This window comes from Haliaeetus albicilla, chromosome 9 (genome assembly GCF_947461875.1).
Source record: "Haliaeetus albicilla chromosome 9, bHalAlb1.1, whole genome shotgun sequence".
Classification (NCBI taxonomy): domain Eukaryota; kingdom Metazoa; phylum Chordata; class Aves; order Accipitriformes; family Accipitridae; genus Haliaeetus; species Haliaeetus albicilla.
In genome coordinates this window covers 4514278-4537009 of record NC_091491.1, presented here as the reverse complement: position 1 = coordinate 4537009, position 22732 = coordinate 4514278, and the positions used below count along the sequence as shown (strand labels likewise).

The 22732-nt window shown below is 55.8% G+C and overlaps 2 protein-coding genes across 11 annotated transcripts; both read left to right on the top strand.

Moving 5' to 3' along the window:
• The first annotated feature begins 699 nt into the window (after positions 1-699).
• On the top strand, positions 700-11219 carry LOC138686729 (aldehyde dehydrogenase family 3 member A2-like). 8 transcript variants are annotated; one of them, XM_069791055.1, is made up of 13 exons: positions 700-874; positions 1024-1183; positions 2309-2482; positions 2878-3109; positions 3217-3302; positions 3637-3845; positions 4006-4123; positions 4260-4401; positions 4576-4742; positions 5263-5362; positions 6261-6496; positions 7458-7581; positions 7898-9665. In XM_069791055.1, the coding sequence occupies exons 1-12, from the start codon at positions 792-794 to the stop codon at positions 7536-7538; spliced, it is 1788 nt and encodes a 595-aa protein (XP_069647156.1). In that variant the 5' UTR covers positions 700-791; the 3' UTR covers positions 7539-7581; positions 7898-9665. The 8 variants fall into 8 exon arrangements, with proteins under 8 accessions (XP_069647156.1, XP_069647155.1, XP_069647158.1 ...); XM_069791054.1 differs by having other exon boundaries at positions 1024-1195; XM_069791057.1 differs by lacking the exons at positions 7458-7581; positions 7898-9665 and adding an exon at positions 11056-11219 and having other exon boundaries at positions 702-874; positions 1024-1195.
• On the top strand, positions 11068-22622 carry LOC104321391 (aldehyde dehydrogenase family 3 member A2). Of its 3 annotated transcripts, XM_069791065.1 has the most exons (11): positions 11068-11229; positions 11625-11856; positions 11964-12049; positions 12138-12346; positions 12521-12638; positions 12775-12916; positions 13090-13256; positions 14623-14722; positions 15621-15856; positions 16818-16941; positions 17258-19025. In XM_069791065.1, the coding sequence occupies exons 1-10, from the start codon at positions 11068-11070 to the stop codon at positions 16896-16898; spliced, it is 1533 nt and encodes a 510-aa protein (XP_069647166.1). In that variant the 3' UTR covers positions 16899-16941; positions 17258-19025. The 3 variants fall into 3 exon arrangements, with proteins under 3 accessions (XP_069647166.1, XP_069647168.1, XP_069647167.1); XM_069791067.1 differs by lacking the exon at positions 16818-16941; XM_069791066.1 differs by lacking the exons at positions 15621-15856; positions 16818-16941; positions 17258-19025 and adding an exon at positions 21328-22622.
• Positions 22623-22732: the final 110 nt, after the last annotated feature.

Sequence of the window (22732 nt, the reverse complement as noted above, 5' to 3'; positions counted from 1 at the left end):
TTCATATACCACAGTGCAAGGGCCCTGTCAAGCCCAGCCTGTTTTTCCTTTACATGTTGCCTCCTGCACGCAAGTATTGGCAGTTGTTCTTGTCGTTCTTTTCCATGGCAGACTGTTTACTGCTGAGATTTGTGCAATAGCTTGTGAAATGTTCATGTGCTGGCTGAGCCACAGCCCAGGAGTTGCCAGCAAAGCCAACTGACTTCACGAAAGCCAAGCTTTGTGTCTCGGGGGGAGTCGTGGTTCGGGCACAGCCTGCTGAGCTAAAGGGCTGCCCCAGCCTTAGCCAGCCATGCTGATCTGGGAAAATGTCATGAAATTTTTTTGGGGGGGGGGGAAGCATGTGCTCCATGCTAGCCCCATCTCCTGGGCATGAGCACCCAGCTGCTGGCCCTCTGCATCACAGAGGTGTGTGGAGGGCAGAGATTTAATTGGGCATAGTTTCAGCTGAGGAGCATTAGCAATAAATGGCCTGTGTAAGAGTGTGTCGGAAATGGTAGCACAGAACAACCCGAGAGTAATTTTCAAATAATCCCCTTGCATTTCTTAGAACAAGTTGTGGCAGGACTATTTTTAACTGGAGTGAGCCCAGCCTTGTCTCAGCTCCTTTCCCTGCCTTCTTTTTTTTTTTTTTTTTGGCTTGTTTCCCACATGAGTGCTGTATCAAGGTTAATTCAACTGTCCTGGCCAGGCTATTCCTGTTGATTGCTTTGCCTCCTACAAAACACCACCTGCATTTTCAGCGCTTGCTGGCCAGTTTTCCTTGACCGACTCATCTCCCCCTCCTGCCGATGCAGGAGGTTGCTGGAAGGGTGCCACAATCCCCTTCACCAGTGCTTGGGCTCAGAAACGCCGCCCAAATACGAGGCGCTCGGTAAGTTCACGCAGCATTTGCTCTGCAGGGGAAAAACCGAGGGGTAAATCTGCCCCGTGCCACGTACCCTCCTTAGATAAGCAACCCCGAGGGGGACTTTGCCCCCCTGACTTCTCACGCAATTCGTTTCCCTGCCCCACGTCTGTCAGCGTTTCGCAACCTGCTGGGCCCCAGTCCGTGCCAAGACCCAGTTCCCACCCACGGGGGAGCCCACGGGGGACTGGCAGCTTTTTGCCAGCAGCTGGCACTCCTGCAAGGCAGCCCACAGAAGCGGAGGCGCTGGGACGAAGGGAAGGAGCATTCCTGACGGTAGGAATCAAGGTCCTGGCCCTGCTTGCCGGTTCCCGGGGCGGGGGGGGGCCCTGCCCGGTTCCTGCCGCCGGGGGTTGTCGGTTCACGTTCTTCGCTCTCGTCTTTTCGCTCTTTCCTCTGATGCTCTTGCCAAACTCCCCGCTCCCTTCGTGTTCTCCAAGCTCACGCCTGCAGCTGTAAAGGACGCTGCTCCGGACCCTGCCAGCTCCAGCCTCCGCAGGAAGCGATACGGTTGCAACGTCCCTCCTGCCCGCCGGCGGGAAGGTGCTCAGCAGCTCGGCAAAGCCGCTTCTTCCTCCTCCTCCTCCTTCCTCCTCCTCCGGGGCCGACCGTTAACCCCCGGCCCGGGAACCGGGCGCGGGCCGCTGCCGCAGGGGGTTGGCGGGACCCCTGCACACCCCCACGCCGGCCGCTTCCATTCGGGGGGAAGGAGGTTGGGAGGCGGCGGCCCTGCGGCCTCTCCCATTCTACCTCCGGGGGGGGGGGGGGTGGAAGTCTGTAGGGTAGGGTGGGGTGGAAGGGCGGCGCCGTCACGTGAGCGGAAAGCGGAAGCGGCCTGAGGCGAAGGGGGGATCCCGGCGGGCGGCGGCGGCCCCGGGTGGGCGGAGGGGCCTTTCCCGGGGGTTGTGGGCCCTTCCCGGGGGCAGCGGCACCACTGCGTGGACGGGGGAGGCCCGCGGTCGGGGAGGCTTCGCCTCAGCCCGGTTGGCGCACGGGGGGAGGTCTCTGGGGGTTCCACGGAGGTCGGTGGGGTTCCTCGCCGTGGCCTTGCTGGGTAGTGCTCGGTACCGGGATGCGAGGAAAGGCTGCCTTACCGGACCTAGGCCACGGCCAGGAGCTGCCCTTCGGTTGCCTGCGTGACACCCTTGCTGTTGTACTGACGTTTGCTCCCTGTGCTCCTTCTCAAACTTCAAAAATCACAAACTGCAGCAGATTATTTAAGGTTTCAGGAAGATATGGCAGAATTAGGACCGAATGATAGCAGATATCAGCCCTCGAGCTGGGGAGGTGGGAATGCAGCTGGTGGTTGAGAGTGTGTCCAATCCTTGTGGGAACAGTCAGTTTCCATCTGTAGGAGGGAGGGCCTGTAGTGAGCCGGGTCTTGCTGCTCTCTCTTTGCAGCGCTGGGCAGCCATGCAGAGGATGCAGGAGGTCGTTGGGCAGGCGAGAGCCGCCTTCAACTCGGGCCGGTGCCGCTCGCTGGAGTTCAGGATGCAGCAGCTGAAGGCCCTGGAGCGGATGGTGCAGGAGAAGGAGGAGGAGATCCTGGCAGCCATCAAGGCAGATCTGCACAAGGTGTGGGCTGGGGGGAGGTTTCTCCCTTCTGCTGTGCCTGGACAGCGGTCAGCCCTGGAGGGCAAGCGGGAGGGCCAAGGGCTGCCTTTGCTGTGCCACGTGGCTTTTGCTGATATCCCCCACGGTCCCGGCTCTGCCCGTGTCGTGCCAAGGTCTGCTACTGCCATTCCTGAGAAGGAGCTAGTCTAAGGCAGGTCCTGGCTGCCAGGCTTTGGCTTCTGCTGGAAGCCCCGTGCACCCAGACTGACCATCTTCTCTCGGGGATCCTTTGGGGCAGCATGACCAACCTCAGATACTTTGCACCAGCAGAATTTACCTTGCTTCCCTGGTCTGCTGTAGCGGGTGTAGAAGATGGGTGCCTTCACCATCCCTTCCCAAGCTTCCTGTTGTTGCAGAGTGGACACAATGCATACAGCCATGAGATCCTGGGCGTTCTGGGGGAGCTGGCCCTGGCCATGGACAAGCTGCCGTCCTGGGCAGCCCCTCAGCCTGTGAAGAAGAACCTGCTGACGATGCGGGACGAGGCCTACATCTGCCTCGAGCCGCTGGGGGTGGTGCTGATCATCGGGGCCTGGAACTACCCCTTTGTCCTGGTCATGCAACCTTTGATCGGGGCCATCGCAGCAGGTGGGGACCCGCCACAGCTCCTCTCCTTTGTGGGTCCGCGGGTGGGTGCTGCAGGAGGCAGGGGAGGAGAGCGAGGGCTCAGCGGCCGTGCTGCGTTTTTCTTGTAGGCAATGCCGTGGTGGTGAAGCCGTCAGAGATCAGCGAGAACACGGCTCAGCTGGTGGCTGATCTCCTCCCCCAGTACCTTGACAGGGTGAGTTAGTGCTTTCTCTAGGCAGGGGGCAAGTTGAGGAAGGAGGCAGCCCTCAGGAGAGCCTGGTGCTCATATGTCTCCTTGGTCTTAATGTGTGGTAGCAGCTCCACAGCCTGTATCAGCACTGGCCTCAATCTTCATTTTGTTTAGTTCATGTGGCATAAAGTGGCAAGTGAAACTGTTTCAGGGGACGGAGCAGAGCTTCCCTCTGTTATCGATATCCTTTGTCCAGCTCCTATCGTAATGCACAAGTGAGTGCCCACCATGCAAAGCTGCTGCCTTGACAGATTTCCTTTAAATCAAGGTAACTATAATGCTCTTTTTTGCCCTGCAGGAGCTGTATCCTGTGGTCACTGGAGGAGTACCTGAGACAACAGAGCTGCTGACGCAGAGATTCGATCACATCCTGTATACCGGCAACTCCACAGTGGGCAAAATCGTGATGGCAGCAGCCGCCAAGCACCTGACGCCCGTCACCCTGGAGCTGGGTGGGAAGAGCCCCTGCTACATTGACAAGGACTGTGACCTGGCTGTTGCCTGCAGGTCAGGTTGCTGAAGCCCTTGGTGGAGCAGGGAGCCATGGGCAGGTGGACGTCTCTGGGCCGTTGTTCCCAGACCGTGGGTGTCACTCAGGCGCTGTTGGCTGGGCTGTGGGGTCTGGAAGGGTCTGGCCATGGAGAAACCATCTCCCTTTCCCCCACAGGCGGATAACGTGGGGGAAGTACATGAACTGTGGGCAGACCTGCATCGCCCCAGACTACATTATCTGTGACCCATCCATCCAGAGCAAGGTGGTGGAGAACATCAAGGCGACCCTGCAGGTGAGCGTGGAGTTCCTCGTGCTGCGGGAGTTGTTCCTGTTACAGCCCAGGTCTGAGTTTCTGAAGCTGCAGCCCTGGAGCTGTGGCTGTTGTGCCGGTGTGTTGAGCGCTTTGGTTCTGCTGTGCCCTTTGGCAGGAGTTCTATGGGGAAGACGTGAAGTCATCTCCGGATTACGAAAGGATCATCAACAAGCGTCACTTCAAGAGGATCCTGGGCCTGTTGGAAGGGCAGAAGATTGCTCACGGGGGAGAGGCTGATGAGGCCTCCTGCTTCATAGGTGCTTCTGGCAGCTTTGGGGAGGGGAGGTGGTAGCGGGTGCCTTTTGGGGGCTGAGGGTGTCTGTGGCTTGTTTGGTGTGTGTTGTACGCAGACGGTGCCCAGGACGAGGTCCTGCAATGGACCGCGTCTTCTGTCTGGCTCACACCGTCTCCTTCCCGCCTGTTTGCCTCAGCACCGACTATCCTCACTGACGTTTCTCCGGAGTCAAAGGTGATGGAGGAGGAAATCTTTGGACCGGTCCTTCCCATTCTGACTATGAAGAGTGTAGATGAAGCCATTGAGTTCATCAACCGTCGGGAGAAGCCCCTTGCCCTGTACGTCTTCTCCAACGACAAGAAGGTGGGTCGGGGCTGTGCTCCCCTGTGGAGGCTTCTCTGCTCAGGTGAATCCTGAACGTGGCCGGTCCCAGGCATGGCTCCCCGCAGGACCTGTGTCGTCTCCTCTTTGGATGTAAATCACAGCGTTTGGCTCACAGGGCCGCGAGTGTCTGCAGAGCTGGTGGAGGCTCCCAGCCTCCTGCTGAAAGACTCTGTGTTTGCATGACTTTTGTTAAATAGAAGGATAAAAAGCTGAATTTCCTCGTTGGTGCCATGTAGTCTTTCATGGTTAATTTAGTTACTTGTAATATATTGCTACGGAGGCGAGCTCCCAGGTGTCCGTCTTTGCCATCCCTCCTCTGAACTTTCCCACTTTCCTTGACTTAACACTGCACAGAGAGGGCTTGTCTGAGTTGTCTGCGAGAGAAAGTGAACACGATGGCCTGTTGGCTCGTAGCTCCCCTCCCAGTCCTGCTCAGGTGCGTGGTCTGGTCTCTTCTGGGCCTTTGTAACAGTTTTCTTTGGTTTTTTTCTTTTGCCAGTTAATCAAAAGAGTTATCTCAGAAACCTCCAGTGGGGGTGTGACTGGAAATGATGTCATCATGCATTTCTTCCTCTCAACCTTACCCTTTGGTGGTGTTGGTAAGTTACTGGAGCTCCTTAAGTGTTGTGACTTGCTGCGCGGTGTGACCCAGGGAACAGCAGCTGATGGTTTGTGTCTCCCTGTTACAGCTGAAGGGTCTCTGTATAGCAGATCTCAATAATAATAACAATTATTATTTCTGAGAGTACGTGAGGACAGGGGCCAAAAGGGAGAAAACTTTGGGTGTGTTTTTGGGAAGACTGAAGCATTTAGTGCAGACTGATGTGAAAGGTGCTTTAAAAACACGAGCTGCGACTGGAGTGATTGCAGTAATTGCAGGAGGAAGGGTAGGACTTCAGCTTGGGGAGGGTTGGAACAGGCTACAGAACAGCCTTCGGGAGCTTTGCAGAAGAGGGTTTGGGTGTTTACAGCGCTCGCAAGCTGACAGTGAACCAGCAGCGTTGTGCTGCTGTGAACAGCGCACGCTGTCCTGGAATTGAGAAACGGAGGTGTACCCTGCAAAGCTCCTCAGGAAACCCTTCTCACACGGCACCGGTCGGATCTCAGAGCCTCGGCACGGTGCTTTGAGAGGGAGCTAAATCTAGGGAAGAGGTGGGGATGGGCACAGCGAGCAGTGCCCGCAGGAAGACAAGGAAATACTGGCGAGTGTGTAGCGAAAAGGCGGTGGGGCAGAAGAGGGGTGGAGTACAGGTGGACATCTTGGAGCCTGAGAAGTGCTGCAGAGAGGAAGGATCAGTTGTCCTCTCTGCAGGCACGTGGAGGAGAAGTTGTGCTTTTAAACTGGGGCGAGGCAGATGGAGGGCAGGTAACGTGCAGCGCAGCTGGCAAGCAGCTGAAATTTTCCTGTGCTGCTTCTTGCCCTGCTGGTGGCCCCAAGCGGCCAAAGGTTTGACTGGCTGAGCCTGCAGAGTGACCTGCCTGGGTTGTGTCCCTCAGGTAACAGCGGGATGGGCGCCTACCACGGCAAGCACAGCTTTGAGACCTTCTCCCACCGCCGTGCCTGCTTGATCAAGGACCTGAAGATGGAGGGTACGAACAATCTCCGTTACCCACCTAGCAGCCAGAAGAAGGTGGACTGGGCCAAGTTCTTCCTCTTGAAGCGATTTAACAAGGGCCGAGTGGGACTGGTCGTCTTGGCCCTGCTGGGGATTGTGGCAGCGGTGGTGATAAAGGTGAGCTTTGGGTCTTGGCCCTCCGCGTGAGTGCATGTGCGATTCATCTGACCTTCTGCAAGTTCACCCTTTGCGGCCGCAGCCCTTTCTTAGCTGTTCTTTCTGTCGTGAGGCTTATGATAATCTGACCCGCCTGAAATTATCAAGATCTGCTTCTCGCTCTTGCAAGTGGTATCTAGAACAGAAATGTACCCCGAGAGATGTCCTAGGCTGCTGTAGGATTTGTTGCCCTGCCTTGGTAGGGGATGCCGGTGAGAAGCTCCCTCCAGAGGCAGAGGTTGGTATGTTTTGGCGAGGTGAGGAGTGGTTTCGACTCCAGGCCTTTCTTGAGCAGCGTTGTGAGCTGCTCCACACGCAGCCTAGGCCAGACGGCTGCAGTTCTGAGCCATGGTGCCCTGGGAAGGGAGGCTGTGTCCTAATGCCTAGGGCTGTGAGGAGCTCTTGTTCCTCGCCCGGTTGCAGCCGCCATCTGACCTTAGCTCGGTTATTTCTGCTTCCTCCCTGCTCCTGACTGGCTAGTGCGGAAGGGTGGGATGTCCTCCCCTCTCTGCAGGAGGCAGAAGCCTGCTGGTGCTGGCTGGAGGACTCGAGACGCCTCCCGAGGTGGAGGGGTAAGATCTAAAAGTCCAAGCGTGATCGCTGGTGGTTCTCCGTGGCTGGCAGACCAGGCACGATGCGCAGCTGCGCCGGCTGCTGCTTGCAAGGATGGCAGGGTGGATGAGGACTCTCCCCTTCAGTCTGTTCTGTGTAGCGACTCCCGCGAGGAGACGAGACGTGCAGGAGCCCAACAAGCCAGGGGAAAGAACCTGCCTGCTTATTTGGGTGCAGGAGGAGGTGTAAGAGCCAACAAGCGGCTGAGGCCTTGAAGCCCCAGCCAGGGAGGCAGCCCCTGTCTAGGTGAATGCCTTCTCGGCGAAGGGGGGAAACTCACGGCGTCTTGAAATGATTTGGGTTTTCTCAGAATCACCAGTCTGTGCTGAAGAGAAAAGCTCTCTTGATTGTGCTGGCTGTTCAGAGGCTGGGCTGGCTGAGTGTGTGGTAAGGAGGAGCAGGTTTCAGAGCACTGCTGTGGCTGTCACAGTGAGGTAGGAGCCTTTTTCTTCTCCTGCGTGTAGACGTGGTTTGAGATGGGGCAAAGTCTTGTCCGAGGAGTGACTGTGGGGCCTGCAGAAGGTTCGCCCTGGAGCCGGAGAGCGATGCTTTCCCCGGCAGTGCTCGGAGCTCGCACAGCGTCCGAGATAACCGGTCCGTGCATGCTGAGGGGGCAGGAGAGCGGCGAGCTGGACCCTGGGGAAGTCACCCTGAGCGAAGGAGCTTTGCTTCAGGCTGTTCTAGAAGGGGAGTTGGTTTTGTGTCAGCAAATCCTTCACAGGACGTTGGTGTTGTGTTTTGCTTTCACAGATGGTTTGCTGCTGAAGAGCGGAGAAGGCGCCACGTGCAAGTCATACTCCGAGTGCTCGCTTTGTGTCTGTTCCTTTAAGCTGAGAAGTCATTTTTTTCTTTCGTACTGGGTCGTTTCAGTGGGCTGTTGAGCGCACAGAGTAGCCTTAGAGAGGCACTAACCAAGAGAAGGCTCGGACTCCTGTTTACTAAAAAGGCGTTCTGATACGGAGGGACCACTGGGTGCAAGCTCTCGAAAGGAGGACTGCAGAGCAAGAAATACCAGTCCCTACGTCCACCCCATGCCACGCAGAGCTCTGCTCCCAGGGACGCGCACGCTGCGTCTCGCGCCGAACCGCTTCCCTTTCTCCAGTGACAAAGAGGAGCTTAAGTTTCAGCTGTGATTGGGTTGACAGTGTTTTCCCTGCAGCGTTCGGGATGGTCTGTCTTCTGCTGTGCCCCGAACAACCACCCTCTTGGTGACGAGTCTGAGACAGGCTGTGCTGGCTGATGCGTGTTACCGATAGCGATGGTGATGAATAAACCTAGTGAGGTTCCCCTTGCCGTTTACTTGAGGTGAAATATTCCTGGATGTCCGCGAAGCAGAGTCGTCCACAGCTGGTCAGGGGATGCAGGCTGACGCCCTTTTTGGGGCTCTGGGTTTCATCGTGTGCCTGTAACCGTTATCTGGCAGTTAGCAAATTCCAAAGACGCTACCTGCACTGCCTGTGTTTTGCTGCTAAGAGTGTCTCGGGCTCATGGAAGAGAACTTTCAGGCCTCCTGTTTAGAGAAGTGGGAATCACAAAGTACCCTGTTGTGGGTTAGCCCGGCTGGGCATCTGAGCCCCACACAGCCGCTCGCTCAGTCCCCCAGCGGGACAGGGAAGAGGATCGGCAGTGTAAAAGGGAGAAAACTTGTAGGTTGAGATAAAGCTAGTTTAGTAGGTAAAGCGAAAGCTGGGCGTGCAAGCGAACCAATTAAGGAATACGTGAACTACTTCCCCTCGGCAGGCAGATGTTCAGCCATCCCCAGGAGAGCAGGGCTTCATCGCACGTATCGGTGGCTTGGGAAGACAGACGCCGTAACTCGCACTGTCCGCTCCCCACCTTCCTCTTCTTTCGCCCCCCAGCTTGTATGGCTGAGCATGACGTCCTATGGTCTGGAATATCTGTCGCTTTGGTCAGTTGGGGTCAGCTCTCCCAGCCGTGTCCCCTCCCCGCTTCTTGCCAACCCCAGCCTACGCGCTGGCGGGGCGGTGTGAGAAACAGAGAGACCTTGACGCTGTGCAAGCACTGTTCAGCAACAGCTAAACCACGGGTGTGTTACCGACACGGTTTTCGTCACAAATCCAAAACACGGCACCATCCTAGTGGGAAGACACTTGGCGACTATGATGAAAATGAACTCCATCCTAGCCAAAACCAGTACAAACCCCTTCCTGGTCAGATTCCTCCAAGGGAAAACAATTACTGAAAGAGCGTGTACTCCTTTGTGTTTGAGCTTCTGGGTCTGCCGTAATCTTGCACTGGGAGATAATATGGGGCTTGTCCTGGCTTGGGGAGAGGATGCTGGAGAAATTTAAGGTGAATGGACCTTAGAAATCTTAACGTTTAAATAAGGAAAAATTAAAAATGATTCTTAAATGCAATTACTCACAAGAGAGTAGAAGATTACATTTACTGCGCAATAGGTGGGGGTTCTTCATGTCTGTTGAAAATCCATGTGCTAAGCCTTTCTAATGATCTATTTTGCAAGTACTAAATAAACACTGAGAATTTAAGTAATAAACCGAGCGTGTAAGTCCCTGCAGCGTCCTGGGGAATCCTGCCCACCCTCTGCCGCTCCTGGCTCTGGCCAGGGCTTGGCCAAACACAACACGTGTGTTGCGAGGTGCCTCTGCCCCAGCACAGGAGCGTGGGTCCCACCGCGATGACCTGCTCGTGGGGAAGGATCCGTCAGAGCTCTGGCAGGGGAGCACAGGCTGGCTGCCAAAGAGGAGCCTGGAGACGGGCAGGTTGTGGGGCAGGGCGGTGCTGGGAGCTGTGGAGGAGCTGGACTGTTTCTTCCATCCTGTCCTGTGCAAATCCATCCCCTGATTGCCCCCCATCTGCAGGTGCTGCCCGTTTGGGGTTTGATGAGATCCGGACAATAGCGTGGGCTGCGTTTGTCGGCTCCCAGCGGCTGCTGTGGCATGTTGAAAGCGATCCCCCAGCCTCACGCGCCCAGCGTGGGCAAAGCCACGTGGGCTCTCGCAATCCCACACGAGCGTTTGAGCTGCTGCTCTGGCTAAACACGGCAATCCAGGGCTTGCGTATTCACAGCGCGGGGATATATCTAGGTAAAGGGCATCTCGTATCGAGCAAGAGCCCTGTGCCTGGGCCAGCTATCCTCTTGTGGGAGGAGAGATCGCTCTGAGCTGTGTCAGGGGAAGGGCTTGCACTGGCTGCAGGAGACTGGTGGAGAGAGAAGCTTCTCCGAAGGTAACTTCCTTTTTTCCTTCATTTTTTATTGAGTTGTCTCCTTTCTTAGTCAGGATCGGGGCTGTGTCACGCAGCTGCAGTGTCGGGCAGGGAAGGGCACGTTTTGACGGTTGCAAGGGAACCTCGGTGTCTCATTTGGTTAGGCAGGGACTGCAGGCAGATCTCTCGCCCTGACTAAAAAGTGAAAGACTGCTCCCAGGAAGCAGGATGAAACCTCTGCAGTGTTCCGGCATGTTTCTGCAAAGCCATGCGAGGGCCTTGCAGTTTTGGGAACACAGGTGCAGGCTGGCTCTAGGCGCACAGCTCTGCTTCCAGCCGAGGCCAGGGTCATCTCCATGCTTCGGCTCCTCGGGAGCATCGCTGTGAGCAGAGGGTGGGGTGGCTGTTGGTTTAAGGGTATCCCCGAGCTAGGAGGAAACACCCGCAGAAGAAGATTTCTCGGCTACCCCCAGAGGTGCTGGATTGCCACAAGAGGTGCCCTCCCTTGGTGGACCCTGCGCAGGTAGGATGGGGCATTGGAGGGTGTAAGCCCTGAGCAGTTGCCTGGGGAGCAGGAGGCCACCCACGGAGGAGAACATCTCCGAGCCTTGCTCCGGGTGGGATATCTCTTGGTGGTGGCCCCACATTGACTGTTGCCAGGCCCGAGTAGCCCTCGGCAGGCCCGTAGTGAGCCGGGTCTTGCTGCTCTCTCTTTGCAGCGCTGAGCAGCCATGCAGAGGATGCAGGAGGTCGTTGGGCGGGCGAGAGCCGCCTTCAACTCGGGCCGGTGCCGCTCGCTGGAGTTCAGGATGCAGCAGCTGAAGGCCCTGGAGCGGATGGTGCAGGAGAAGGAGGAGGAGATCCTGGCAGCCATCAAGGCAGATCTGCACAAGGTGTGGGCTGGGGGGAGGTTTCTCCCTTCTGCTGTGCCTGGACAGCGGTCAGCCCTGGAGGGCAAGCGGGAGGGTCAAGGGCTGCCTTTGCTGTGCCACGTGGCTTTTGCTGATATCCCCCACGGTCCCGGCTCTGCCCGTGTCGCGCCAAGGTCTGCTACTGCCATTCCTGAGAAGGAGCTAGTCTAAGGCAGGTCCTGGCTGCCAGGCTTTGGCTTCTGCTGGAAGCCCCGCGCACCCAGACTGACCATCTTCTCTTGGGGATCCTTTGGGGCAGCATGACCAACCTCAGATACTTTGCACCAGCAGAATTTACCTTGCTTCCCTGGTCTGCTGTAGCGGGTGTAGAAGATGGGTGCCTTCACCATCCCTTCCCAAGCTTCCTGTTGTTGCAGAGTGGACACGGTGCGTACGGCCATGAGATCCTGGGCGTTCTGGGGGAGCTGGCCCTGGCCATGGACAAGCTGCTGTCCTGGGCAGCCCCTCAGCCTGTGAAGAAGAACCTGCTGATGATCCGGGACGAGGCCTACATCTGCCTCGAGCCGCTGGGGGTGGTGCTGATCATCGGGACCTGGAACTACCCCTTTGTCCTGGTCATGCAACCTTTGATCGGGGCCATCGCAGCAGGTGGGGACCCGCCACAGCTCCTCTCCTTTGTGGGTCCGCGGGTGGGTGCTGCAGGAGGCAGGGGAGGAGTGCGAGGGCTCAGCGGCCGTGCTGCATTTTTCTTGTAGGCAATGCCGTGGTGGTGAAGCCGTCAGAGATCAGCGAGAACACGGCTCAGCTGGTGGCTGATCTCCTCCCCCAGTACCTTGACCGGGTGAGCGTGGCCTCGTGTCGGTCCCCGGGTTTCTATCTGCCGTGGTGATGTACGGGGTTGGGGTGACGCCAGCACCCTCGCCCCGCAGGAGCTGTACCCTGTGGTCACTGGGAGGGCAGCCGAGATGACAGCGCTGCTGACGCAGAGATTCGATCACATCCTGTATACCGGCAACTCCACAGTGGGCAAAATCGTGATGGCAGCAGCCGCCAAGCACCTGACGCCCGTCACCCTGGAGCTGGGTGGGAAAAACCCCTGCTACATTGACAAGGACTGTGACCTGGCTGTTGCCTGCAGGTCAGGTTGCTGAAGCCCTTGGCAGGGTCTCAGCGGTGGAGCAGGGAGCCATGGGCAGGTGGACGTCTCTGGGCCGTTGTTCCCAGACCGTGGGTGTCACTCAGGCGCTGTTGGCTGGGCTGTGGGGTCTGGAAGGGTCTGGCCATGGAGAAACCATCTCCCTTTCCCCCACAGGCGGATAACGTGGGGGAAGTACATGAACTGTGGGCAGACCTGCATCGCCCCAGACTACATTATCTGTGACCCATCCATCCAGAGCAAGGTGGTGGAGAACATCAAGGCGGCTCTGCAGGTGAGCGTGGAGTTCCTCGTGCTGCGGGAGTTGTTCCTGTTACAGCCCAGGTCTGAGTTTCTGAAGCTGCAGCCCTGGAGCTGTGGCTGTTGTGCCGGTGTGTTGAGCGCTTTGGTTCTGCTGTGCCCTTTGGCAGGAGTTCTATGGGGAAGACGTGAAGTCATCTCCGGATTACGAAAGGATCATCAACAAGCGTCACTTCAAGAGGATCCTGGGCCTGTTGGAAGGGCAGAAGATTGCTCACGGGGGAGAGGCTGATGAGGCCTCCTGCTTCATAGGTGCTTCTGGCAGCTTTGGGGAGGGGAGGTGGTAGCGGGTGCCTTTTGGGGGCTGAGGGTGTCTGTGGCTTGTTTGGTGTGTGTTGTACGCAGACGGTGCCCAGGACGAGGTCCTGCAATGGACCGCGTCTTCTGTCCGGCTCAACCGTCTCCTTCCCGCCTGTTTGCCTCAGCACCGACTATTCTCACCGACGTTTCTCCAGAGTCAAAGGTGATGGAGGAGGAAATCTTTGGACCGGTCCTTCCCATTCTGACTATGAAGAGCGTAGACAAAGCCATTGAGTTCATCAACCGTCGGGAGAAGCCCCTTGCCCTGTATGTCTTCTCCAACGACAAGAAGGTGGGTCGGGGCTGTGCTCCCCTGTGGAGGCTTCTCTGCTCAGGTGAATCCTGAACGTGGCTGGTCCCAGGCACGGCTCCCCGCAGGACCTGTGTCGTCTCCTCTTTGGATGTGAATCACAGCGTTTGGCTCACGGGGGCTGCGAGTGTCCCCAGAGCTGGTGGAGGCTCCCAGCCTCCTGCTGGAGGACTCTGTGTTTGCATGACTTTTGTGAAATAGAAGGATAAAAAGCTGAATTTCCTCGTTGACGCCATGTAGTCTTTCACAGTTAATTTAGTTACTTGTAATATATTGCTAGGGAGGTGTCACGACCCAGACTGGACAGACCAGGGAGTCGTGTTTAATTCAAAATTCTCTTGGGCTAAATTAAGGTGAAATGACAACAAACGATCAGGTAAGATTTTATTCACGAGAAAAGCAAACTGAACTGGGGAGGCGTGGTAGTAGGTGGCAGGGTTTCTCACAACAGGAACTGGCATAAGACTACTTCTGTAATCTGTGTAACCATATACATCACTTCAGGGAATAAGGAGATCCCTCCCGTTGAGTCATGAGGCTCAGAGCAGACCCCCTTGCTTTCCAGATTCCTCCTCAGAGAAGGGTCTAGGGGCGGCTGGATCTACTCTTAGTCTCAGACTTGGTCAATGGTTTATGTCTTGAAATGGATGAGGTGTAGGGATTGTGGAAAAGTAAAAGGAAAGAGAGAAGAAGACAGAGAGAGAAAAAGGAAGAGAGAAAGATTTCACTGGCCCTGGGCCCAGTGTTGGTTCAGTCAGCCGAGGGGTCCAGTCCCGGTGGGCTTGCGCACCCGGGGCTTCAGTTTGTGTCCTTTTATCGTCCTTTCCCCTCCTTCGGGCAGGTACCCGAACTCGTCAGGTCAATGAGCAGTTTGTGAGCCTTTGGGCTTGGGGGTCGTTTGTGCAGTAACATCTTCCCTGCAGATGCGGACATTGTTTGATCTTTGTATCAGAACAGCTTATCAGACCAGGGAGCTGCGCACCCTCCAGCAAGCCCTCCCCGTCCTGTTGCTGATGTCTGAGCTGATGGGATTTTCACCTGGGTTCCTTGCTGTGCAGGGTTTGTCTTTAAGCAGAACTTGCCCCACCACAATATTTGAGACGTTAACTCTTTCGGTCTCTCACAGGAGGCGAGCTCCCAGGTGTCCGTCTTTGCCATCCCTCCTCTGAACTTTCCCACTTTCCTTGACTTAACGCTGCACAGAGAGGGCTTGTCTGAGTTGTCTGCGAGAGAAAGTGAACACGATGGCCTGTTGGCTCGTAGCTCCCCTCCCAGTCCTGCTCAGGTGCGTGGTCTGGTCTCTTCTGGGCCTTTGTAACAGTTTTCTTTGGTTTTTTTCTTTTGCCAGTTAATCAAAAGAGTTATCTCAGAAACCTCCAGTGGGGGTGTGACTGGAAATGATGTCATCATGCATTCTGTCCTCTCAACCTTACCCTTTGGTGGTGTTGGTAAGTTACTGGAGCTCCTTAAGTGTTGTGACTTGCTGCGCGGTGTGACCCAGGGAACAGCAGCTGATGGTTTGTGTCTCCCTGTTACAGCTGAAGGGTCTCTGTATAGCAGATCTCAATAATAATAACAATTATTATTTCTGAGAGTACGTGAGGACAGGGGCCAAAAGGGAGAAAACTTTGGGTGTGTTTTTGGGAAGACTGAAGCATTTAGTGCAGACTGATGTGAAAGGTGCTTTAAAAACACGAGCTGCGACTGGAGTGATTGCAGTAATTGCAGGAGGAAGGGTAGGACTTCAGCTTGGGGAGGATTGGAACAGGCTACAGAACAGCCTTCGGGAGCTTTGCAGAAGAGGGTTTGGGTGTTTACAGCGCTCGCAAGCTGACAGTGAACCAGCAGCGTTGTGCTGCTGTGAACAGCGCACGCTGTCCTGGAATTGAGAAACGGAGGTGTACCCTGCAAAGCTCCTCAGGAAACCCTTCTCACACGGCACCGGTCGGATCTCAGAGCCTCGGCACGGTGCTTTGAGAGGGAGCTAAATCTAGGGAAGAGGTGGGGATGGGCACAGCGAGCAGTGCCCGCAGGAAGACAAGGAAATACTGGCGAGTGTGTAGCGAAAAGGCGGTGGGGCAGAAGAGGGGTGGAGTACAGGTGGACATCTTGGAGCCTGAGAAGTGCTGCAGAGAGGAAGGATCAGTTGTCCTCTCTGCAGGCACGTGGAGGAGAAGTTGTGCTTTTAAACTGGGGCGAGGCAGATGGAGGGCAGGTAACGTGCAGCGCAGCTGGCAAGCAGCTGAAATTTTCCTGTGCTGCTTCTTGCCCTGCTGGTGGCCCCAAGCGGCCAAAGGTTTGACTGGCTGAGCCTGCAGAGTGACCTGCCTGGGTTGTGTCCCTCAGGTAACAGCGGGATGGGCGCCTACCATGGCAAGCACAGCTTTGAGACCTTCTCCCACCGCCGTGCCTGCTTGATCAAGGACCTGAAGATGGAGGGTATGAACAATTTCCGTTACCCACCTAGCAGCCAGAAGAAGGTGGACTGGGCCAAGTTCTTCCTCTTGAAGCGATTTAACAAGGGCCGAGTGGGACTGGTCATCTTGGCCCTGCTGGGGATTGTGGCAGCGGTGGTGATAAAGGTGAGCTTTGGGTCTTGGCCCTCCGCGTGAGTGCATGTGCGATTCATCTGACCTTCTGCAAGTTCACCCTTTGCGGCCGCAGCCCTTTCTTAGCTGTTCTTTCTGTCGTGAGGCTTATGATAATCTGACCCGCCTGAAATTATCAAGATCTGCTTCTCGCTCTTGCAAGTGGTATCTAGAACAGAAATGTACCCCGAGAGATGTCCTAGGCTGCTGTAGGATTTGTTGCCCTGCCTTGGTAGGGGATGCCGGTGAGAAGCTCCCTCCAGAGGCAGAGGTTGGTATGTTTTGGCGAGGTGAGGAGTGGTTTCGACTCCAGGCCTTTCTTGAGCAGCGTTGTGAGCTGCTCCACACGCAGCCTAGGCCAGACGGCTGCAGTTCTGAGCCATGGTGCCCTGGGAAGGGAGGCTGTGTCCTAATGCCTAGGGCTGTGAGGAGCTCTTGTTCCTCGCCCGGTTGCAGCCGCCATCTGACCTTAGCTCGGTTATTTCTGCTTCCTCCCTGCTCCTGACTGGCTAGTGCGGAAGGGTGGGATGTCCTCCCCTCTCTGCAGGAGGCAGAAGCCTGCTGGTGCTGGCTGGAGGACTCGAGACGCCTCCCGAGGTGGAGGGGTAAGATCTAAAAGTCCAAGCATGATCGCTGGTGGTTCTCCGTGGCTGGCAGACCAGGCACGATGCGCAGCTGCGCCGGCTGCTGCTTGCAAGGATGGCAGGGTGGATGAGGACTCTCCCCTTCAGTCTGTTCTGTGTAGCGACTCCCGCGAGGAGACGAGACGTGCAGGAGCCCAACAAGCCAGGGGAAAGAACCTGCCTGCTTATTTGGGTGCAGGAGGAGGTGTAAGAGCCAACAAGCGGCTGAGGCCTTGAAGCCCCAGCCAGGGAGGCAGCCCCTGTCTAGGTGAATGCCTTCTCGGCGAAGGGGGGAAACTCACGGCGTCTTGAAATGATTTGGGTTTTCTCAGAATCACCAGTCTGTGCTGAAGAGAAAAGCTCTCTTGATTGTGCTGGCTGTTCAGAGGCTGGGCTGGCTGAGTGTGTGGTAAGGAGGAGCAGGTTTCAGAGCACTGCTGTGGCTGTCACAGTGAGGTAGGAGCCTTTTTCTTCTCCTGCGTGTAGACGTGGTTTGAGATGGGGCAAAGTCTTGTCCGAGGAGTGACTGTGGGGCCTGCAGAAGGTTCGCCCTGGAGCCGGAGAGCGATGCTTTCCCCGGCAGTGCTCGGAGCTCGCACAGCGTCCGAGATAACCGGTCCGTGCATGCTGAGGGGGCAGGAGAGCGGCGAGCTGGACCCTGGGGAAGTCACCCTGAGCGAAGGAGCTTTGCTTCAGGCTGTTCTAGAAGGGGAGTTGGTTTTGTGTCAGCAAATCCTTCACAGGACGTTGGTGTTGTGTTTTGCTTTCACAGATGGTTTGCTGCTGAAGAGCGGAGAAGGCGCCACGTGCAAGTCATACTCCGAGTGCTCGCTTTGTGTCTGTTCCTTTAAGCTGAGAAGTCATTTTTTTCTTTCGTACTGGGTCGTTTCAGTGGGCTGTTGAGCGCACAGAGTAACCTTAGAGAGGCACTAACCAAGAGAAGGCTCGGACTCCTGTTTACTAAAAAGGCGTTCTGATACGGAGGGACCACTGGGTGCAAGCTCTCGAAAGGAGGACTGCAGAGCAAGAAATACCAGTCCCTACGTCCACCCCATGCCACGCAGAGCTCTGCTCCCAGGGACGCGCACGCTGCGTCTCGCGCCGAACCGCTTCCCTTTCTCCAGTGACAAAGAGGAGCTTAAGTTTCAGCTGTGATTGGGTTGACAGTGTTTTCCCTGCAGCGTTCGGGATGGTCTGTCTTCTGCTGTGCCCCGAACAACCACCCTCTTGGTGACGAGTCTGAGACAGGCTGTGCTGGCTGATGCGTGTTACCGATAGCGATGGTGATGAATAAACCTAGTGAGGTTCCCCTTGCCGTTTACTTGAGGTGAAATATTCCTGGATGTCCGCGAAGCAGAGTCGTCCACAGCTGGTCAGGGGATGCAGGCTGACGCCCTTTTTGGGGCTCTGGGTTTCATCGTGTGCCTGTAACCGTTATCTGGCAGTTAGCAAATTCCAAAGACGCTACCTGCACTGCCTGTGTTTTGCTGCTAAGAGTGTCTCGGGCTCATGGAAGAGAACTTTCAGGCCTCCTGTTTAGAGAAGTGGGAATCACAAAGTACCCTGTTGTGGGTTAGCCCGGCTGGGCATCTGAGCCCCACACAGCCGCTCGCTCAGTCCCCCAGCGGGACAGGGAAGAGGATCGGCAGTGTAAAAGGGAGAAAACTTGTAGGTTGAGATAAAGCTAGTTTAGTAGGTAAAGCGAAAGCTGGGCGTGCAAGCGAACCAATTAAGGAATACGTGAACTACTTCCCCTCGGCAGGCAGATGTTCAGCCATCCCCAGGAGAGCAGGGCTTCATCGCACGTATCGGTGGCTTGGGAAGACAGACGCCGTAACTCGCACTGTCCGCTCCCCACCTTCCTCTTCTTTCGCCCCCCAGCTTGTATGGCTGAGCATGACGTCCTATGGTCTGGAATATCTGTCGCTTTGGTCAGTTGGGGTCAGCTCTCCCAGCCGTGTCCCCTCCCCGCTTCTTGCCAACCCCAGCCTACGCGCTGGTGGGGCGGTGTGAGAAACAGAGAGACCTTGACGCTGTGCAAGCACTGTTCAGCAACAGCTAAACCACGGGTGTGTTACCGACACGGTTTTCGTCACAAATCCAAAACACGGCACCATCCTAGTGGGAAGACACTTGGCGACTATGATGAAAATGAACTCCATCCTAGCCAAAACCAGTACAAACCCCTTCCTGGTCAGATTCCTCCAAGGGAAAACAATTACTGAAAGAGCGTGTACTCCTTTGTGTTTGAGCTTCTGGGTCTGCCGTAATCTTGCACTGGGAGATAATATGGGGCTTGTCCTGGCTTGGGGAGAGGATGCTGGAGAAATTTAAGGTGAATGGACCTTAGAAATCTTAACGTTTAAATAAGGAAAAATTAAAAATGATTCTTAAATGCAATTACTCACAAGAGAGTAGAAGATTACATTTACTGCGCAATAGGTGGGGGTTCTTCATGTCTGTTGAAAATCCATGTGCTAAGCCTTTCTAATGATCTATTTTGCAAGTACTAAATAAACACTGAGAATTTAAGTAATAAACCGAGCGTGTAAGTCCCTGCAGCGTCCTGGGGAATCCTGCCCACCCTCTGCCGCTCCTGGCTCTGGCCAGGGCTTGGCCAAACACAACACGTGTGTTGCGAGGTGCCTCTGCCCCAGCACAGGAGTGTGGGTCCCACCGCGATGACCTCCTCGCAGGGAGCACAGACAAGCTATCAAAGTGCAAGGTGGTGGAGAACATCAAGGCGGCTCTGCAGGTGAGCGTGGAGTTCCTCGTGCTGCGGGAGTTGTTCCTGTTACAGCCCAGGTCTGAGTTTCTGAAGCTGCAGCCCTGGAGCTGTGGCTGTTGTGCCGGTGTGTTGAGCGCTTTGGTTCTGCTGTGCCCTTTGGCAGGAGTTCTATGGGGAAGACGTGAAGTCATCTCCGGATTACGAAAGGATCATCAACAAGCGTCACTTCAAGAGGATCCTGGGCCTGTTGGAAGGGCAGAAGATTGCTCACGGGGGAGAGGCTGATGAGGCCTCCTGCTTCATAGGTGCTTCTGGCAGCTTTGGGGAGGGGAGGTGGTAGCGGGTGCCTTTTGGGGGCTGAGGGTGTCTGTGGCTTGTTTGGTGTGTGTTGTACGCAGACGGTGCCCAGGACGAGGTCCTGCAATGGACCGCGTCTTCTGTCCGGCTCAACCGTCTCCTTCCCGCCTGTTTGCCTCAGCACCGACTATCCTCACTGACGTTTCTCCGGAGTCAAAGGTGATGGAGGAGGAAATCTTTGGACCAGTCCTTCCCATTCTGACCGTGAAGAGCGTAGATGAAGCCATTGAGTTCATCAACCATTGGGAGAAGCCCCTTGCCCTGTATGTCTTCTCCGACAAGAAGGTGGGTCGGGGCTGTGCTCCCCTGTGGAGGCTTCTCTGCTCAGGTGAATCCTGAACGTGACCGGTCCCAGGCACGGCTCCCCGCAGGACCTGTGTCGTCTCCTCTTTGGATGTGAATCACAGCGTTTGGCTCATGGGGGCCGCGAGTGTCCGCAGAGCTGGTGGAGGCTCTCAGCCTCCTGCTGAAGGACTCTGTGTTTGCACAGCTCCCCGTGTGTCCCAGCTGGCCGGCCCACGCTGGTGGATTCTGGTTCCTTGCACGTCTCCTGCCTCTGCTCCAGGCTCTGTTGTGCCAGCTTCAGGAATTTAGGTCAGGGCTTTCCTCTGACACAACAGCCTCAGGCGTTTTGGGTGGGAGGGCTGAGCACCCCAAGCTCCTGCAGATGTACCACCGCCTCCGACCTGTCCCGCTGAGATGGAGCCTTTTCATTCCATTTCTGTTCCAGCTGGGCAGATCTTGTGTTTAAGTAATGTAAAGCCAGCCTCCCTCAAGGAACAAGGCACAACCTGTTCCCCTCCACAAAGGAGGATGCAGGTATCACCTTGGCCACCTGGTAAATGCTGTGGTGTTGGTGGCCTGTCTTGATCTCCCTCTGTCCTGTGCCATCTCTCGTTCTGGGTAGTTGATCAGACAGGTGATATGAGAGACCTCCAGCAGTGGCGTGACAGGCAACAACATCTTTATGCACTCTGGTTCCAGATCTACCCTTCAGCGGTGTGGGTGAGTCCCTGCTCCATCCCATATGCCTGGTTTCAGTCTCCCAGAGGCAGCCTCTGACCCAGGTGCCGCCATGCCCGCTTGGCAATTCAGAAAGTTTCAGCTGCATTTTCCCATTAATATTATTTTCACTGTGGGTTCCTTTGTAAAAAGGCTCATTAGTGGTTGGAGCAGTGTTGGTGCCAGCGGGAGAGGAAAACCCTCTGGCACACCTGTCCACAGCTCCAGTTCTCCCATGCTGGGGCATGGCATGAATTTGCTTGTGGCCAAGTGGCTGTTTGAGTTTCCACGGTCACTGTCAGGCTCGTGGCTTTGTGGCAGAGACAACCTGGCAGTGGGTAGAGGGCTGAGGTCTTGGGTGTTTCTTATGACAGGTTGCTGAATGTCCTTCTTATGTCCCACTGCTTGAAATAATAGACTCTGTTCCTCCTGTCCTTGACCCCAGTGTAAATTTTGTGGGAGAAGCAGGACTGGCCCTGGGGAGGAGAGGACTGCTGCTGTTAACATTGCAAGGGTGATTGCACACAACCAGCCTGAGCAGCACCAGTTCAAGGAAGCGAGCAGGTCCTCACTTATTTCTGGGTAGTTATTAAAGCTGCTCTTTGCTTCTCTGCCCTTGGGGAGCAGAGCAGCTGCTCCAGGTGTGAGAAGCACTGTGACCAAGCTTTCCCAGTGTCCTGGGGGCTGCCAAACAGAATTTAAGAAGTGCAACTGTCACCGTGCATGATGTGACCTGCCTGGGTTGTGTCCCTCAGGTAACAGTGGGATGGGCGCCTACCACGGCAAGCACAGCTTTGAGATCTTCTCCCACCGCTGTACCTGCTTGATCAAGGACCTGAAGATGGAGGGTACGAACAATCTCTGGTACCCACCTAGCAGCCAGAAGAAGGTGGACTGGGCCAAGTTCTTCCTCTTGAAGCGATTTAACAAGGGCCAAGTGGGACTGGTCATCTTGGCCCTGCTGGGGATTGTGGTAGCAGTGGTAGCAAAGGTGAGCTTTAGGTCTCTGCTTTCTGCATGAGTGGGTGTTTCCCAACTCTGTCCCCGAGCCCCACCTGGTCTCAGCTTCCATTGCCCTGTTGCCTCAGGCTCTGCTCCCTCCCTGTGGGACTCAGCCTTGTTTCTGTGCCTCTCTCGACGGTGTCCCCCAGACAAGAGGGACGATCAGCAGTCAGCAGCACGCCAGACCTGTAACCCACCACTCACTCCCCGCAGTCCTAGTGCTGAGCAGTTTTTTGCTGCAATTTCTTTTCTTCTAAGGCAGCTGATGCACTGAAGAGGTAGAAGCAAATGAAATGTACCTAAAGCAGAGAAGTCCCAAGCTGGAGGCTCTAGCTCCTGCTGAAGCACAGGAACTGATTCAGACCTACACCACCAGTCATGCCTCAGCAGTGAGTGGCAGCAGATGGAAGGAGGCAGCATTTGCCCTGCTTTGCAAACGGGAGCGCATCTAAAAATTCTTGGGAATGGGGGAATCATTTGTCACAAGGGTATCAAAACAAAGCCAGCTGTTACTGACATTGTTATCTACATAACACCTCGCGTGAGACCCATAGAAAGCTGTCTCATACCAGCAATAAGCCTAACAAAATGTGGGTCTTACAGATGGGGACAGTCCAGGCTGGTTGTCCCCAGCAGCCTGCCCAGAGCAGAGCGAAAGAGCCTCTAAGAACCTGCAGCATCCCATCCTTGAAAGGACTCACGATCGAACAGATGATGTCTCATTGCAGGGGAAACCACCTTTAGCCATCCAAGGTGCGCAAAGGCTACCTGAGGGGACAGCAAAGGCTTTCTGAGATGTGGTCACACTCTGCCCTGAGGACTCGAGGAGTGCCGGGGACCATCGCACCACCAGTGCACTGCGTGTGGGGCTGCATGCCAAGAGGGGCATTGCTGCGACCAGAGTCCCAGGTCTGGGGAAGTCCTTGGCCAGCGTGGCTGAGCAGCCAGCCATCTCATCTGTAACTGAACTCCCATTTTTTTATTGGTTTACTGGTAGTCTTTTACCTTCAGACTTGTAACTGGAAGCTGACCTTGCGCCTTGCTGAATAAAACCTTTGTTTTACTGTGAAGGCCACCTGGGGCAGGGCAAGACCCATGTGCCGCAGGCTCCTGCATGGGCTGCAGCCCCCAGCATCAGATGTTCCCCTGCTCCCAGCC

Bases quoted from the DNA above. Each gene is read 5' to 3' on its own strand.
- LOC138686729 (XM_069791054.1), top strand. From the start codon at position 792: ATGCAGGAGGTTGCTGGAAGGGTGCCACAATCCCCTTCACCAGTGCTT. The intron at 1,196-2,308 runs GTCCTGGCCCTG...CTCTCTTTGCAG, and splicing joins TCCTGACGGTAGGAATCAAG to CGCTGGGCAGCCATGCAGAG. The intron at 4,124-4,259 runs GTGAGCGTGGAG...GCCCTTTGGCAG, and splicing joins ACATCAAGGCGACCCTGCAG to GAGTTCTATGGGGAAGACGT.
- LOC104321391 (XM_069791065.1), top strand. From the start codon at position 11,068: ATGCAGAGGATGCAGGAGGTCGTTGGGCGGGCGAGAGCCGCCTTCAAC. The intron at 14,723-15,620 runs GTAAGTTACTGG...TGTGTCCCTCAG, and splicing joins CTTACCCTTTGGTGGTGTTG to GTAACAGCGGGATGGGCGCC. The intron at 15,857-16,817 runs GTGAGCTTTGGG...GGGTTTTCTCAG, and splicing joins TGGCAGCGGTGGTGATAAAG to AATCACCAGTCTGTGCTGAA.